The sequence below is a fragment of the Trachymyrmex septentrionalis genome, unplaced genomic scaffold (genome assembly GCF_001594115.1).
Source record: "Trachymyrmex septentrionalis isolate Tsep2-gDNA-1 unplaced genomic scaffold, Tsep1.0 scaffold44, whole genome shotgun sequence".
In the NCBI taxonomy this organism is placed as follows: Eukaryota; Metazoa; Arthropoda; class Insecta; order Hymenoptera; family Formicidae; genus Trachymyrmex; species Trachymyrmex septentrionalis.
In genome coordinates, this window is record NW_017305611.1 from 1,840,906 (window position 1) to 1,860,823 (window position 19,918).

Here is a 19,918-nt window from a genome sequence, read left to right on the forward strand (position 1 = left end):
GTCAAACATATATTGGCGATGGTTATAATAAAATAAAATAATAACGCAACGGCAAAGTTTTAAGTTTTCGAAAGTGTCACATTCGCGTTTGCATAAGGAGGGGTTTAATAAAGTATCTAAAAGTTTACATTGTTATACTGAGACAAAAAAATTGAAATATTTACTTGCAAGCAAATGTTACATCTGACATTTCCTTCGATATTTATTGGCTAAAAAAAATGTGTGACAACGAAAAATATACATTTCTGTAAAATGTATCTCTCTTAATGGTAAAAAAATAAAATAAATGATTATTGTTAGGAATAAAATTCATTTCGCTGTGTGTATTTGAATATGCTCAAATTTACTTCTCTTCCTTTTCTGTTTTTACGTCAGAGATCGTAAATGTACTTATACAAGTGAAATACAAGCGCGACTTCACTTTATGTGCATTTGATTATCTCCCGGGCTGTAATTTCGTTGTGTCAGCATGATGAAAGTGACGCGTTTAATAATTCATTGATGCATTAATTGTGACACGCTCTATTGGCCGAAGATATTGGCGCCAATTTAATGGCTGTTTTGTGTAAAATTTCGCGTTGCCTTCGTACAATTTCAAATAAATTCAGGCATTTAACTACCAACATTGTGAACATTTATTGGAAATCTCGCGACTGGTTACAATGTAGTCCAGAGTTAAATGCAATGTATGTGCATTCACGTCCGGAAAGTGCAGTTCGAGGTGAAAATCGATACAGCCACATTTGTAATACATTAGGCCATTAATTATTATTTTATAATTATTATTTTATGATTAATTTACATGTAAATGATTAATATCCATTAAACGCAATGATTAATTAAATATGATTAATTAAATTCACAGATTGATACTCCGCCAATACTTCCGGGAATCCAATAAGAACGTGATTGATTTCGCAACGTGACATTATTCGAACGTAACTACTACGCTACCTTCCTCCCCAGGGAATTGCGTCCTATAAACGTTAACCTGATTTTTTCATAGATTTTCCCTTTCACTCACGTGTGCATTGTTAATGTCTCGAGGGACGGCACGATCTCAGCCGGGCTTTCCACGCACGTCGATACCGCATATCATGTAAATAAGCGTTAACTTTTGTGGCGACGTGCACACGCGTGCACGCGCGTATTGCGCGCGGTATTGGAGAGGCGAGAAACAGGCGCTGTCACAGACCGCACGATCATTTCGATGTCTGTCACCGTGTGACGCACAACTGTACGTAACTCCACGTGAATTATTGCACGCCTGCACAATACGCCTCGCTATAGAGCTCCGCCGAAGTACGCGTATTCCGTGAAGGTAATCGTAGTGGAGGCTGTACGGGCGAATATGCAGATCACGCTCGTGCATGCATGTACGCGGGGGAAGGAGACGTCTCCGCGATCAGCGATCCGGCGACGTCGGGAAACTCGACGGCGACCCGATTACGCCGTTCGTAAACGCGGAATTACTCGACTCGACCTGCATTCCATACCGCGCGCGGCTCCGGCTTACGGAGGACGCAACTATCCTATCGATTCGCCGCGCGATATCAGTTTTACGCGATCGAAGCGTAACGTGCGAAATAGAATCTCGTTTCTCACGGAATCTCTCGTTCTTTTTTCCGTAACTCAGCAGCTAATTTTCTGTCACTCGGTGAGCTACTTTATTTATTTTCCCAACGGAGGACTTATTGCATTTTTTTCACAGCCAACTTCACGCTTGAGCCGCATAATCATTATATATTTTGACAGCTGATATAGCAAGGCTTGCTTGTGAAAAAAGGTTCGATTGATTCTACGCAGTAGTTTTTGGTTGGTGCCCTGTCAAATGATGGAAAGTGAAAAGCAGCATTTTCGGCATATTTTACTTTTTTACTATCGAAAAGGTAAAAATGCTGTTCAAGCAAGAAAAAATTATCCGATGTGTATGGAGAAGGTGTATTGACAGAACGCCAGTGCCGAAACTGGTTTGCAAAATTTCGATCCGGCAATTTTTAATTTATTTCTTCTATGTACGGCAAATTTCAAACTGTGATAAAGAAAAATATGAAAAAGTATTCCTTGCAAATCTACTCTTTCTACATACCGCCCGTTCTCTCGTCTCAGTTTCATACGAGTGAGATTGACGACCGATCTAATCCAGATAACGCGGTCGATTACGTTGAAAATACTGGCTACGTCAAATCGAGCCACGCATTCCAACCTGCAAGAGTAAATACGACGAGAGAAGGTACGAGAACCGTGGAGCGATATTACAGTTTCATCTTATGGAATTTCACGGCTCAGGGAGACCCATAAATCCTCTTATTTCTCGTTCGCCTTTAACGCGCATACGAATCTGGACTCGATCGCGGGATGCGGTCGAGAGAGAAGAGAGTCCAGCCGCAACCGATTGGATCCATGGCATATCACGACCAGCGGCATGCGCGCTTTCGTGTAGCATCTTTTGAATTTATGTACCTCGCACGAGACGCCTTTAAAGGGCGAAACAAGTTTCGTACATCTTTTGTACGCATTTTGTACGTATATTTACCCTTTGCGGCCCAAATTCACACTGCTCTCTAAATCTGAATCAGTGGATGGTCATTAATTACCATCCAGTGGCATACTTGGCGCTGATAATCCGTCAAGTTCAATTAAAAAAGGAAGAATGCTCGAGCATTAATATAACTAAAATACTGATATTTGTATATTAATTTCAATCTTCCAATACCACACATTTATTGAATTAAAACAAGGTTTGTTAGATCACATAATAAAAATTAGGGACAGGAACGAATTAGGGATATCTCACACGTTTAATTCATTGATTACCAGTGGTATACTTGATGTCAGTAATTATTCACTGATTCAGATTTAGAGAGTATGCAAATAAACAAAGACACTTTGTTCGCAACTTCATCTAATTGCTTCTAAAATGAATCAAAGAATTATTATTAATTGGAAGAATTTATCGAGATCCGCAAAAAATAGTTTGTTTATTATAACACTTGTAACTTCAGTTCGATGTACACCGAACGATTCATTCGCGTTTCAACAAAACTGCGAATCGGGGTGAGCGATTTGCCGGGTAATCCGTCTCGCGCTATTTTCGGGAAATTTTTTATTAACTGTAACAGCAACGTATTAGGAAACCGTGTCTATTGATCGAGTAAAAAGTGTAACGTAACGGTAAGCTTTTTTCAATCCTCAGCCGTATTGATACACGTGAGAGGATCTTTCTTATAGATAGAAGCTGAAATCACTCGATGAAGATGCGTGAAAACGTGCTGAATGCGATGTAAACTTCCGTATAATATTACAATACATAAAATGGATATTTGCGTAACAACCGGCTATATCTATTGATCGTGGATTAGCATAACGTTTCCGCATCACTCTCTTCCGTTGGAAATAAATGCAAAATGTAAACGACAGCGAAATTACGACCGATTACGTGATCGCCTTTCAGCATGAATGAGACGCACGCCAAGACATTCGCGCGACGTCCTGATGAAATCTCTCGTTCATCGGGCACGGCACGTAGCACGTGCTCCGATCTGACATTTCTACATGGCAATACGATCCCGCGATTTCTAACGCGTGTGGAGAAAGTGGGTGTAAATCGAGTACCGGACACTTTTTCTTTCATCTCATCTGACTCTCCAGCTCGTACATTATGGATCACCATTAAAAGCATCGACAAATGCGAATCACATGAATTCTTAAACCGACGAGCAGGTAACAAGAATTACATAGAAGAATTACTTTACAGAGACATTTAACAGATAGAAGGACTCTTCATATACAAAATAAATAACAATAAATAAAGGGAAAAGTGAGAGTCAAACACATTTTAAATTGTACAATTAAAAAGAATAAATTACAAATAAAGAAAAGTAAAAATGGAGAAATAATAAAAACACACAGTTTAAATTACAACTGAAGGTCTCCATAAGGCATATATATTTATTGTAAATAAAGTTTGACTCTTCGATACTGACAGTCCGTCTAGTTGATAAAAAAGATAAAAAAATCTTTTTACGGAATAATAAACACAATCTAATTAACATACCGGAATTCTAACAAGTAATTAAAACTCACCAAAAATCATGTGTAAATTATTCAAACAAGTATTGTCCATATAAATATAAAAACCAATCGAAATGTACAGAGTTTAATGGAACGCAGATGTGTAAGACGGACATTGTACGTCGATTGTAATGTACACTCGCTGATCAACACTGAGAGAGGAGACGGACTGTCAGTATCGAAGAGTCAAACTTTATTTACAATAAATATATATGCCTTATGGAGACCTTCAGTTGTAATTTAAACTGTGTGTTTTTATTATTTCTCCATTTTTACTTTTCTTTATTTGTAATTTATTCTTTTTAATTGTGTGACAATTTAAAATGTGTTTGACTCTTACCTTGCGCTTTATTTACTGTTATTTATTTTACAGAGACATACATGACTTACAACACAATGAGATTAATCGAGATAAGTCATCGCTTTGTAGATAGTGATGACGAAAATAGAGCTGTCATGTTTATTCTTGATACGGCGCGTGTGTCACTTCGAAAGATAAATTTTATATAAAAGATAACAAGTTTTATACATCGCGTATGAAAACGCGTTGATCATGTTGCGCAGTTGCAAAATTCGATAAAAAGGAGCTGTCGGACAAAGTTCTATTCAAGATTTTTACGACCGCGCCAAATTTACAGGGGATCCAGAATGAGTATTGTTCACTAGACAGAGAAAAGATCGTCTTCATCGGCTCGATGATTTAACGGAGGCAGTTGAATCGAGCGAGGGGATCTTCACAGACAAGTGGTTAGGGCTATTGTCTGCGATGTGCCGCGCGAAAGGCAAATGAATTTCCAGCTCGCCGTTCATCCCGGACGTTTAGTCCGCTCGGCACTACAACAGGCTGCGGCAATCCCGACGAATCTGCCTATCTGCCTGTTTGCAGAATCGCGTGCGAGTGGCAGAATGAGAACGTGACGGCCAACATCGTAGGATCGTGTACGTTAATCTATCACTGGAATTGTCCCACGCAAGCCTGGAAGAAAGCGACTTGAAATTACTCTCGATTTCCCTACCGTGTGACGATATGTCGGCTTCTCGTCGCGATCGTGTTGTCTCAACTGCGTGCATCCGCTCGACTCGGAAAACTACTGGGTAAGGTTCCAAGGCTCGTCCAAGGATAATTCTCATCCACGAGAATCCTGGCGCCTCGGAGACGGTTTCAAGATTGCACGCGACGCGTTTGCGTGTCGATGCCGCGTATCGAGAACTCGCGTAACGCTCAAAGCAGAGTCCTACTCGTTTTATTCGCGTGCAAATGAGAATACCGAAGAGCCTATCGTGGGACACCAGAGAGAGGACGAGAGTGCAAAAGTGTCTCAGAGTTTATCGACACGATCGTATTTGCGACGAGTGCTGTTTGCGCGGGATGGTAGAAGAAGGATCCTTGAATCCGTAATAATCGTGAAATAAAATTTGCATAGCCGTCTACAGCGCAGATCGTATTCATGGATCGTATTCACGAGCATCACCTTTCGACCTTTTAAAACCTTATTCGCAACTTGCCCTAATAGATTGAAATTATATACGATATGATACTAAAGATAAACATAAACGTTATATTATAAATTAACAGAATGTAAGAAAAATTTTATTTTTCATTCGTTAAGCTTGCACTATTCTCTCTAATTTATGGTTTATACGATGTAGAAGAGCAGATGTATTAAGAGAAAATTATAACGATTACTTTAGTTTATTAAATATGAATTTAAAGAGCAGAACAACGTATCAAAAAAAAAAAAAACTTTTCGCGATTTTTCCATTTACTTTTTAACCTTCCTGTAATATTGCAGAGGAAATTTAATTTATTTATATTATACTATACTATTTCCAATTCTTTTTTTAACTCGTTATTTTGTTTTTATCAACAAATGCGCAGTGAAATAATTTTTTTTTTGCAACTCTCCCGGAAAGAATTTTTGAAGGGTTCGTCCGCGTATCCCCATTCATGTTTCGCAATCCATTTTACATCGATATTTATCGGAGCGAAACGAATTTTTCAGAGGGAGTACACGATATGTGTTTATCGGAGTGTAACGAGTTTTCAAGGAATAACTCGATATCGGAGTGGATAAGTAAAATAATATTTGAGCGAAGGAGAGAGATCCTCTTCAGGATCTAGGTTACGCGTGATTTCTTAACGACGTTGTTTCATTTCGAAATAGAGTAGTCCGTCCAAACAAAGCTATATGACGCGTATGATCACGATTAAAGCAACAGAATGCACCGGTTGAGAAATCTTCGACTGTTTCGAAGTGATCCTGATGATCGTCACGATAATCAGTGAAAACACGAAGCATTATGGGCTGCTTTCTCGCTACGTGCTTATTTGATGGTCATATATACTATCCCTCTGCAATTATAGCACGGCAAATATACGTTGGTTATATTCCACTTTATTGTTGCATAATCCATGAGTTAACTGTAATGAACATTGGAAACGGAATAATGGACTGATAGTCTTTCATAGGGAAAGAACAGATATAAAATATTATTAGAAATTATTATCGTTAATATTACAGAAATATTATAGACATATCAAAAATATTATACACTCTAAAAAATATTTACGGACTTAACACCATCAGGTATCTACATATATAATTCTCACTGTATTGGTGTTAATAAGGTTAATAATGTTAATATTAACACCAACATGAGAATTATATAAATAGCGCATGATCTAAAACCCACACTGATATTTTTTAGAGTGTAGAAATTGGTTATTATTATAGAAATGATTATAGAATAATCAAAAGCTTTAGGTAATTAATATGCAAATTTAATTTTATTGACGTACTAATATTTGCACGCTGCAATTTCAAAGGACCTAATAACCCAAATTTTTTTATTAAAATACAAAGAAGATCAAGGTTCTAAGAAGTTACTTAACATGGCTTATTATCCTTGGTAGAAGGCAGTCAAGCAATTTATTATCTTTGCAAGAAATGTACAACGTCACGAATGTTGAAGAGACTTACGAGCCGCTATTGCATAAATCAATCACGTAAGAAATAAACGTGATCAAGATAGTCAAAGATCAAGGATCAGAATTTGCACGATTTCGGAGAGATAAATATTATTATCTAATAAAAGATTTACGCAATAATTCACATTATGCCAAAATATTATTTTAAAATATCAAATTTATTTGAATATTTCAAAAATTCGAAATAGCTTTACATGTACATTTCTCATAACGTATTGTGTGTTACACATTTTATGAAATATTAATAAATATCAAAATCATACATATTTTCAATTTATTTTTACAAAAAATTTAAACAAAATTTAATTGAAATTCGTTTAGCAAAATTTTACGTATTAACATTTTGTAGCAATTTATTGAATGTACATAAAATCACAAACAAAAAAAGTTTAAAATTAATATTGTAGAATATTGTAAATTTCAAAGATACTTAAAACAAAATAAATAAATGCGATGACAAGTTTATATTGTATAAAAAATATAAGTTCATTGACTATCTGGATCACCGATTTATTACAACGATCGAAGACCGTGAAATTTACGTGACGACCGTTCGAACATCTGTATCGATTACGTTACGATAAGCCTGTTTATCAAGTGTGATGAAACACATCTCCCCCTTCAGGGAACTAACTACGTAGAAACGAACCGATAAACCAAGATTTACAACTTTATTACTTCCCCAACGCATGACCTGATTGGAGCGCGAGAAATTCATTAGCTCATAATCCTACGCTATAATATCGTTATAAACATCCGCTTGTAATCAAGAATGTCGACGAAACGTCGTTTGCAAAAAAATTGCATTCTAATTCGATTCAGACATTACCATCTGCCTCTGCGTTCGCCTACGATTTCGTCAATTTCCCATTAAAATGGAATTGAAATACTCATACGATTGTTCTCGATAATAAAATCCTCTTTCAAAATCAGATTAAATATTATATTAAAATCTTTTAATATTAAATAATTAGTTAAATAAACGATTTCTCTCTTCATCTTTTCTTCTTAATATTAATCCGTTTATTGTAACCATGTTTTTTTCTCGATTAATCTACGTGAATGTTCAACGATTTGAACATTCGCTGCTAATACACGGTCATCAATCGTAGAAAATTCGAAAATTCCACAAGCTTAGGAGACAGCTCGTATAATTCGTGAATATCGAGATATATAAACTCGTTGGTGTGATTCAGACGATATCTAAACCGGATGCCAGTAAGCGAAATTAATTCACGAATAATTTTCCATTAATGATAGCGTGATCGCGAATATTCGAGGACTTCAAGCACGAGAAAGTGATGATGCTTGCCATTCGACAATTGGCTACGAATGCCTACTCGCGTATTGAAGATTACTATGAAAATCGGTCATAATTTACATCGCAAATAATTCCCGCGATTCGTGTCTATCGCCAATTCCGTTTTAATTCTGCAACGCAATAATCATTAACCGATTAACCTGAATATACGTAAGATTAACGAGCAATCGAGTGAGATGCTTTTCAATGATCAAGAATAACATGATAAAGTGTGTTATTATTCAATAATGTACACTGGAGAGTGTACAGTTATGTTCATGTTATGATGCATTTGGCGTAAGAACGTTGCTCAGAAATGAATTCAATGAGATTCCATTTCATCAGCATATCGGAAGCGCAATCGATTCGAATTAATCGATTAGGCTTTAGAAAAGTATTTCACAGTCTGATTTATACTTGAACGGTACTTAAAAAATTAATGCGCGTCGCGCTAAATCGTCTGTGGTTCATTTATTCAGTTAAATTGGCGGCGGCGAGTATGTTAGTTTCCCCGTGAGTTACTGAGCTTTCCATAATACCGAGCACTCCCACACATCTTCAAGATTATATCCACGGGAAAATTTATCGCTCGCGAAATGCCGTGTAATTCAATTTTATAATTGCATTTTAATTTAATTATTCGTAGCTTCAAAAAATGAGTGCCAAGTGTACTGTCAATTTATCACTGCTATTCTTCATTACTTCAATTACAGCATTTCGCGTATTATTTCGCACTCTCGCTCTGGATTTCAGTTACAGTCGAAATTAAACCGCAAAATCAAAGCGAGATGCATACGAAATCAAGTACTATTTAAGAAACAATTATTGTCCGTAAATGTCATAAGAAAATAGTAATTCAGACATCATATCACTTATTCTTCCGATTCTTATATTTGATAAGATATATTTGAACTATATAAATGAGTATATTGCGTAATATAAATGTTCGTTTTGATAAATAATTATCGTTTCAAATACTGCAGTCAAGTCATTAATCACAGCAGTTAATAACGCGTCCAATTGCTAATTAATCGTAGATGGTCGTATTCGGAGTCACGTACTTGTGACAATATCTCGAGGGGTAGTGCGAAATAATAGGTTTGCACCGTTACCTATTCGATCGAGTGTCGCCGTGCGTATGATGATAGCGCGACGACCTTAAATACGCAACACACAGCCGTATATCGTTTTCAAAAACAACCTCAACAAATCGATTGTTGGCGCGTCGAGCCAACGACTGATTTGTTGACGCTTTGAAATTTAATTGTTTTTATGCCATACATTTATGCTGAATATTATATCTATACATTTTCGTACATTTTAAATTAATTTTGATGAATGAGTTATTATTGCATATTAAATTTAACATTTATATGATGAATAAATTTTACATTATTATGGAATGAAAAAATATATTACGTAAAGTAATTGTATTTTACCTGATGTCAAATTTTCGATATAATTTAGCATTTTCTGGAAAAAAAAAAAAAAAAAAATTATAAATTTTAATAAATTGAAAATTATGCTTGGTATTCATAGATTCTAAGTTTTTATATTTAAGATTATCTTTTAAGTGCCATCTTAAGATATAACATATAATTAAAGATATAACATAAACTTAAATTATAACATAAATCAACAGAGTCATCTCAAAATATTATTGTACGTAAGATGGTTTTTATTTAATAAGAACGGTTTACGAATATTGATCTAAGTCGTCATGAAAGTATTACTTTTTCTTTCTTAATTTATTAAAATCACATTCTGTTTTCTGTAATTAAAATATAAAAACGTGAAAAACAATTATGAAACAATAAATTATAATTTGCGATATATTTTAGCTTTATCATAAAATAAAAATAGGCCTTCTTTTACAATTTCATATTTAAATGTGCTATTAAACTATAATAATATTTACAACATATTAATCTTTAACGAGAAACGTAATAATCCGTTATTCAACGAGGAATTAGACTATCGAGCTTACAGATCACGTTGAGTCAAATCCGATCCGCTCATGTTCGCTCACCATTAATCATGCGCTGTGATTCATGAATGATTGAATATCCGCGAAACAGAGACGACTACGAGAAAGTGAGTGAATCCGTCCGTGAGTGCTCGTCCTCTCGATTTCTCCACAAGTGCCGGCCGCTTGCTGATGGAAATGACGCCATCTCTCATTACAGCCATTCATGTCCCTCGTAATAATTACGCTACTACGTGAGTAGTCACGCGTCTGGCATTTCTGTATCCCACATGCAGCCGGCCGACACTTGTTTTCGTGAACAACGTCGCACGCTTAATTGGAGAGATAATTACTGCCGAGTTTCGGACATGTCAGAACAGGCGTGCCTTTTCTATTAGTTCTCTCCCTGACATAATTAAGGCAATTTATCAATTAATTCATTCGAAGATATGATCCGTTAATACTTTGTTTCTTCTAACGAGTAAGATACACATTCGTGTGAATTTCAACGAATTGATATAAAAATCTCAAACTGAATTATCACTACAACATTAAAAAATAAATACTTAGTAATAACTAAAACCAAATTTTCATTAACCACAAAATCACGTGAATTTACAAATTTATATACTGAACTGTGATAAAATTGCAGATATTTTATTCCTTACGATTTTTTTCTTAAATCCGTAATTATTCGATTACTGTAGAATTATGCGAGAGATTCATCATAGCGCAGATTGTAACGTGAAACTGAATATGACGAATGTAAATAAAGACTGGAACGAGTATTCGCGCGTTGGTTTAGTAATGTATATTAAGTAGCGTGTAATTAACGCGAACGGGAACGACGCGTATTGTCGCAAAGTTGCATTAATCTCGGCACGCATCACGTCGCGTCAGCCGCGTGGCAATCACCGTACCAGCGACGCTTTTCAAACCGACATCGCTGTCGTACTCGGGTGATGTTAGCCTTAATTCGCCCGTCTTCCCGACATTGCCTTCTTGTCACGTAAAATATTAAGACGCGAGATATCTCGAATATCTCGCGACGCTACTACGTATAACGAGGAATATGAGAAACAGAGCACTGCTCCTCTTCCAATTTTCCAACATACTTTTAAATGAAAGTCCCAGAAAAGTAGAGCGCAGAGATAGAAATGGAAAACATGCGCGAATGCGCAGGATAATGTATTATAAAAAGATTGACGTTACTACAAGATATATTCTATTATAATTTCCTTTCAGCGGTTTAATAAATACATATAAAATGTATTTTATTTCTCGACTGAATATATTGTTTAAATGTGACGCACAGCAGTGCGGTAGTTCAGGACAAGTACGAAGAACATTGAACGATACGAGGAACGTTTTAATCCATTTAATGTTATCTAATCACCTGAGCAAACTACCAGCGATCCAACTGTCACAACGTGATATTATCGTGATGATGCATTTTGTACATCGAATTAATGTACACTTTCCAGTGTTCTATTAACGAACTTGACTCGTCTGCTGCATTGTCTCTACTGACTCTCTCTCTCTCTCTCTCTCTCTCTCTCTCTCTCTCTCTCTCTCTCTCTCTCTTTCTCCTGTCCTTTGTCCTTATTACACGCTTCCCTGTAACACGAAGGACTTTCACGAGTCCATAGACACGTTAACCATTGGGAACTCCGAAGTTTCTCAGTGCGTCACGCGCGGAATTCTCGCCGGTCGTTGCACCGCTCAACCGCATTTCCGCGGCGCGAATTGCATCCCGCGTGCACATGCATCGGTAGCTAAGGGGTATGTTACGGTGTCTAACAGAGGGATATAATGCAGGGAATGCAATGGAGCATCGAGGTAGAAAAGACAATGGTGGTAGATAGCGCGGAATGACAGAAAGTGAGGGACAGAGGCGGAGAGAAAAGGAAGGCGAGAGCATCCGAGATGGCTGATAAAGCTGAAATACGGAGAGGGTGAGAAATAGACGAAAGACGTGTCTGCTGAAGTCGTGTCGATGGATTCCGTTGTCGTTTGTACCCGCATTTATTGTGCCGTTACGACTCCCCGTTCTGAGAGACGGCGCGAAGGAGAGGCTTCTGCCAAGAGAGTAGAGGAGAGTTTCAAGCAACAGGCATGAGAAATATCCGGGAAGGATGTCACGAGCAGAGAGAGAGAGAGAGACACACATCTGAACATCTCTCGTCATTGTAGGGGGGGGGGGGGGGGGGGTCGCGGCTTTACGAGACGTATTGCCGCACCTAAAATAGCATTCTGAAAATGTTCGAGTATCGGAGTCAAATAACTTCAAGTGAAGAACGAGAAAATTACCGAAGAATATTTACAGAGAGAATATTCGAGTCAAATCTTAATCAAATTTTACGAACAAAAAAGTGTCATTGTTTGGAATACACTTCCACATTTATTAGAGTTATACGATAGTTTTCATAAATTTTACTCAAAGTCAACCGAGATTTGTGATAATCCTATATACGTCTGTTCACTTTCCTGTTTCTCCACAAAAAAAAAATAAAAAAATAAAAAAAGCGTAGAATCAGTTAAACCACGGTTTAGCGTTAACCAATATTTATGGTGTTTTGGCGAAACAAAGGTTCGCCAAATTTCCGCGTGACTTACGAAAGAAAGCAAATTAAGCGTACAGCTAATCAAAACGAATGGCCCCGCGGAAGAGTTGGCGCTCTAACCCGGACAGGCCGACAATAGAGCAGACAAGGCCTCCGGGTTACCTACTTTTAATTGCGAGCACGTTTTACGCTCGACGGAGCGCGCGCGGCACCGGGCGAGCTATAAATTTCCAGCCCGAGCGTGTATCCCCGCTGCAACCACAAAACTAATTAGTCCGGCAGTAATTAATCTTTCATCCACAATCAGACGACGCACTTGTCTATTGTCTCGGGAACGAAGTAATCGCCGCGCGATTTCGTATCTCTTCGACCAAACGAGTCGATCGGAGAATTTACTTAGAATAATTTCTCGATATTGCGATATCCTGATATTACCTCGATATTGTGTTTTAAAGAACCACTTAGGCGCAACACAACATCTGATATTTCAATTACTACGGTAATAATCATAAATAGTGTCTTAACACATTCGTTATCAAGCTTTATGTTACATATGTGTGTATCGATCTCTCGGAGAGATCGATATGGTATATGTAAGTATAATTTAGAAATATTCTTTAAAATGTATAATAAAATATATAGAATTAAGAAAAATATAGAATATGTAAAACGATTATTCAGAGCACTCATGCTTAGCTCTTTTTACTAAATTCGGAATGTGAATAATTGCAATGTGCATTACGTTGAATAAAATTATTAAAAATATAATATGGTCTGAGAGACAAAAGTTTTTCCAATTCAACCATGTTTAAAATACGCCCCATCTTAAGGTTCATTTAGCATAAACAGGTTTTCACTCACGAGTGAATTCGTCTCGAGTCTCTAATGATGCACAATTACCACAGCGGCGTCGACTTCCACCGGATTGCCCACGACGATTCGCCGTCCGGTTGCATTCTGCATGCGCGGAATTTTACTCGCAATTAACCCAACAACACCGTCGCGTCGCATTTTCGAATTTCCCATAAGTGCATTTCACATTGTTTATCACTCCTTAATTGACACAAAGCGATAAGATACGTTGTCCCACTTTCTAATGCTTTTCGCAATCGCGCCATGAACGTTTATGTAATCTCTGGTATCCGGGACAAGAAATTTAGACGTATTTGTCAAATGTTAACTGAGCGAATTTTTTCCGCGTCAGCACATTGAAAAATCGGAATAAAAATGATACGTTTTAAATTGTACGAGTAATTATATAAGTGAAAATGAATACGCTTTTACATTTATATATATTCCATTTAATAAATGTTAATTATTTCAGGAAAAGGATTTTTCTTATAAAAATTTATGAATTTTTAATTATATTTTATACTTAAATTTATAAAATTAATTAATTTATTAAATTAACAGTTAATTAATTTGAACATATTTGAACACAGATATGCGTAGTCTTGGCGACACAAAATTTAGTATTTTTTAATCATAAATTTGAATGGTTAACAAAATTATAATGTTCCAACTATTTTTTGTCTAGTTACAAATAGATGAACATCGTTTAAGAGTATTTTGACTAAATAAAAATTGCATTTATATAATATTTTTTTCAATAAATTAATTATAAAATTATAATTGTGTAACAGTATTATTCGTACTTTTATATTATTTGTAATTTCTTATTGATGTCAATTAAGAATTTAATGCAAGGAATCTATTAAAAGTGGTAGGAAAATTATGGAACCTTGAAATACTTTTTATATTCGAAGAATAAAGGAAGTCTCATGACCACGTCTACCGCTGCATTGCGATCCAATTAATCCACCTGATAATTATTTTTCTGCCTCCCAAGCGAGAGCGTGCACTGCTTCGTGAGAATGCAGAGCAACGGTGTGCGATCGTAATTATCTGTACTTTATCTAGAAGCGAAACGAAAGCTGGGCTCTTATCACAATAGCACATCCCCTATGGTAACGTGGACAATGCACTTCCGGTGTGCGTTTCTCGCACGCGGGACATGGACCGGTTCGTATTTCAATTTGTATCGTTATACTGCGCCACCGTCATATCTCATCACACGCATATGATACCGATGTCTGGTAGCGGACCGATAGATGCGGGTCGATTGTGAAAGGGAGAGTCGCTCTTCTACCGGTATTCCCGGTATTTGTATGTTCCTTCCACGAATGCGATACGAGCGTATCAAATTGGAAATTTACATAAATCAGTATTGATATATTAATCCGCTACCTACAATACAGAATTTTGTCAAACGCGATGTCATGGACATATTATTTGAACAGGGACTTTCCTGTTTGATTTACATAATTAAGATAATGCCTTGCTAAATTGCACGTTGTATTGACAGTTACAATTAATAATTAGTTAAACATGCGGGCTTGTTGTGATACGTATCATCGTGTTATGATACACATCAATTGATTTAAAGCAAGTATCTATTTATTTCCAGCTTATAAAAAACCAGTTTTAGAAAATGCTTTATCACAATTTAACATACTCAAATATTATTCCAATCGTATACATTCAAGAAAAGAAAGCAGCTCTCGAATTTCTTTATTTTTGTTATATTATTCTTTATATTTCATTTAATTATTAGGAAGATTATTTTTTAAAAGAAGTTTTTGTTGATTATATTGTACAATCTAATAAACATTCAATGACATTTCTCTATCTTATCAACCCAAACTGAAAATTTTATATTATCTATTATCTAGTGAAACAAATATGACACGCGGTTAAAATATGTACATTCTAATAGTACATGAAATATAAATAATAACTAAAAAGAGAGAGAATTTTATTCTGTGTGCAATATATAAATTCATAAATCATTACATCGTTCTACGTTCCATTAAGAAAATAAATGTTTATTAGCATTTCTCTGTTCGTTCGTTTAAGAGTTAATAAGACTAGATTTGACTAGATCGGTAGCAATGCGTTAATAACGATCGTGAGAGTAACGGAGGAATACACTCGTCAAGTGCCAGGGAATACGTTAACACGATCGCACATCAAAGCGTCACCATCAATGAACGAGAAGGGATACGAGGTCGTCGTCGTCATCGTCAACCTGTAGTAGAATTACTTCCTAGAATCGGACCAATGACATATACTCGTATATAGCGAGATTAGTCATCCGGCTGATTCATTAATGCCATGCCAATCGAATTAAGGCCGGGCTTTTCTCGCGTGCATTAAAGTAGGTCGACCCTGGATGCTGCTGGCTGATTAGCTCTCTCACGGAGTCGGCTGCCGGCATCTCTCTCCCTCTCTCATTTTATATATACGTATATACGTCTCTTTCTCTCCTGCGTCATCGTAGTATCGAAGTCGACGACCTAGTTTTTCTCATCTCTGAGATCAGACGTCGGAGGAACGTAAAGGGGTCCTCCACCCCTGCGAATGCTCTCGTTCATTTACAATATTTACATCGTGCTCACGTAAAATTTCATCGAACGGATTTATTATTTTGCAAATTTTGTATATGCAATGACACGCAATAACAAATAATTTGCAGTGCTGTATCTTTTAATATTATTCAATATGACAACAAAGATTTTTAAACATTTTATTGAATTTTAAGATTTCATTGACTTCATTCAGTTTATACACACGGAGAAAATTTTCTTTTAAAATTTATCCTGGAAATATAGTAGCTGTGGTACAATACAATATTTTAAAGATTTTCACTATCTACACTTCAATTAAAATTAATTTATTTTATACTTTATTGTAGTTTTATTAATGAATGAGAGAGATTTACATTAAAATTCTTCGAAATACAATGTTGTCTCACGACTATCGTATTTTCAGGGTAAACTCTAAGAAAAAATTCTCTACGTGTATTAAAAATGTTTTTTAAATTTTTTATATGTACGCTCTCGTACATATAGTAATTACTAGTTATAGTATTACATATTAGCGTAAACTACAGATTGTTAAAGTAACAGTTAAATATGTAAATAGATTAAATTATGTTACGATCGTAGTTTTGTTTCGATACTCTTGTTTCGACAAATCCATTTTCCGATGACAATTTCAAAATTTTTTATGCTTAATAAAAGAGGTCGCGGATATTTATAGGATGGTACCAGGGTGCTCGCACAATCCAGGGTGTACCAGAAATCGATGAGCTTTCGTGCGCGCTCGCAGAAGGCAAGCAGTTTCCCTCCCTCCGCAAAATAATAAATCCTCTCTATACCTAATGTATTTCAATATTGCATAATGAATATTAAGTTACGTAATAAATTCCGTAGAAGTTTTATCTTCGTCTATAAAAGAGCATAAAGCGTAATAAAAAAAAAGTGCATAATAAAAAAGAGAAAATTACTGTCACGACAAAACAGGCGGACTTTTTATTTATGTCGCCTCCTTTTTCTTTCATTTGCAGGAAACAATGAACGGACCAGTTTATGCGTCATCTTGTCCCGCATTGCAGTCGAATCTGTCGCTACACAGCTCATCCTATTACAGCGAATATAGCGGCACCACGCGAAGACGGCTCTCCTCGACAGGCGAGGCGGATACTTCCGCAACGTCGAGTTACGAGGGTAGTGACAGCTCCGAGAACAGCGATGAGTCTCGTCTCGATCCAGTTAGCCAGGTGGAACGAGAGCAGCTCGAGACTTTCTTTCGAGGATTAAAATCACAGGTGAGGCTTTGCACAAAATGTAATAAACTCTGCACGTACGATAAACGCGTGATTGATTAAAAAAATAATAAATTAAGGAGGATGCATGAAATAAATCGTATAGATTTACTATAGAAGTACTATAAAATCTAGCTGCGAGCCATTGTTTAGCTGAATACATTGTTTAAGGGATAATATCTTGTGTTTCGTCATTCGCAGGTATTCGTCTGTGAATCACTGGCGAATCTATATCTCGGTAGCGCCTCTCAAACAGAGAGGTGGGAGCTCCGTTTCACTGGAATTCCCGTGGTAGTTCTCGATCTTGGAGAGACACGATCAAGATCCAAGAGACGGATTCAAATATTACTGGCAGAACGCGGTACTTGCTTCACTCTCTGGCGTGAAACTATCGACAACCTCTCATCGTACAAGGTATTATCGTTGATTGTTCATAACATGCTTGTCTCTAGCAATATGTTTTCGAAACGAGGATTATTCTAAATGTGTTATTATATAAAATATACGTAATATCCAGTATTAGTAGTGACAAGTGATTAGTATTCTCGCGTACTATGTAACATTCGAGAGGTAATGTTAATGACAGACTACAGCCTAAATAATTCATTTACGTGTTCGAGCTTGTTTATCTCGTTAGATAGATTACGGAGTGCTACATTACAAAGCGGATTAAATTTCAGCATCGGACATTTAATACCGTTTCAAATTTCTTATGTGCTCGCCAGACGAAATAAAACGCAAGTGGTACGGCGTAGTATGAATCGTGCAAATATTTTTGAAATCTTTAGAGCGACGTCAAAGGAATTGCTCGCAGCGAGAAAACAGCGATTTGTATTACATTACCGATCTTCGGTCTTTCGCATTCTGTGATATAAAAGCACTCGAAAATGTTTGCAGGTGTCGGGGCCAGCTTTCCACACGATGTGTCTCTCGTCGGATCACACTCGCTTAGCTGGGCTTAGTTTCGATAACTCGAAGGCGGCGAACGATCTGTGGCAACACATAGAGCGCCTCGTGTCCTGCCCAGAGAACATCAGCCTATCGGCTCCGGGCAAGAAGAAGAAGAAACCGGTGCAGAAGAAGGTAGTGCTGCCGGCCAAGAGCAACATCAGTCAGCCATGCCAGTTCCAGCATGTGACCAGCGTGGACGCGGCCGATCGTTCGCGCTACTTCTCGCTGCAGACGCTGGTACCGGCGCTGAGCGAGCTGGAGAGCTCGCTGGAAGCGAACTTCTGAGACAAGCCTGACGCCTCCAAGCTCTCATAGGGTCGACGCAGCGCGACGCCCGATCCCCGCCTTCTTCTTCGGAAGTAATTCGCACCGAGGAAGAAGGATCCGATTAATGTCGCGCGCGAGAGAACAGATAAAATCTACGAAGGCACTCGCACACAGGCGTCTCGGATCGCGAATTTTGAGAGCTGTCGAAGGCGAATAATGGAAGGCGACATCGCGGATTCCATCGGAAATTCTTTCATCTTCTTGCTCTTCCTCCGAAGTAGTTATAGAAGGTCTAAGGACCCAAGACGGGGGAGGAGATATATCGACGAAGCTTTAACGACAAAAAGAGAAGGCGGATACTTTTCTCGAAGAGCCTTCGCGGCTCTTGTAGTTTTACTTGAATTCACCTTTATCTTCTCTCGTGTCTCTCCCGATATAATCAGCCAACTAGTTTGTAAGAATTAAGTCGCGCTGAATTTCGATTCCGCGTTATCCTTGTTCTCGCGCATCGACCGGATCAATTTCCCGATGTAAGAGGTAGCAAGAAATCGAACTCGAAGGATCTCGAAGGGGCGAAGAAACGCGAGCAATTTGAGACGCGACAAGAGGAAGGAGAGATTCGTGTCTTCTCCGAAGACTAATCCGTTAGTGTCACGCGCGCAAACTACGAGATTGTCCGCAGACCAAGGCGGAACATTCGTCAATCCTTCTAAGTACTCTTGAAAGTGACTGCGATTGATGTTCGCCCGGCTGCGAATTCTGACTGCAGCTTCAGGCGAAACAGAAAGTATTCTCGGGGCTTTCTAGCGAGACTCTCCAGTCTCGTCCCACTCTCTTTCTCTTCTGAAGAGTCCTTCAAGTTGTAACTGAATCGATGTCGTGAGATTTATTATAGGCGCAAAGAAAGTCTTTATCGAACGTTACGGCGATAAATGATCTATTCGTGATAAACGTTCTCGCATCCGGGGAACATTTTTGATAGATTATTTCATTATTATTAATACATATCGCATATCTGGTGTTAAACTTTTAATTTTTGAATAAAGTAGAGAAAGGGAATTAATCAAAATAAAAATTGAAGGTAAAATGATGTGTAAATGATAGAAATAGATTCACTTTAATTTCGAATATATATATATAT

At 37.3% G+C, this 19,918-nt stretch overlaps 1 protein-coding gene across 2 annotated transcripts in view; it reads left to right on the plus strand.

The window, feature by feature from the left end:
- Positions 1–19,822, plus strand: part of LOC108751334 — a 47,417-nt gene extending 27,595 nt beyond the window's left edge. For both annotated transcript variants that reach the window (XM_018491441.1, XM_018491442.1), the window contains exons 2-4: positions 17,302–17,562; positions 17,761–17,973; positions 18,457–19,822. In XM_018491441.1, the coding sequence (XP_018346943.1) occupies positions 17,308–17,562; positions 17,761–17,973; positions 18,457–18,795 (807 nt within the window). In that variant the 5' untranslated portion in view covers positions 17,302–17,307 and the 3' untranslated portion in view covers positions 18,796–19,822. The remainder of the gene's footprint in view (positions 1–17,301; positions 17,563–17,760; positions 17,974–18,456) is intronic.
- Positions 19,823–19,918: the final 96 nt, after the last annotated feature.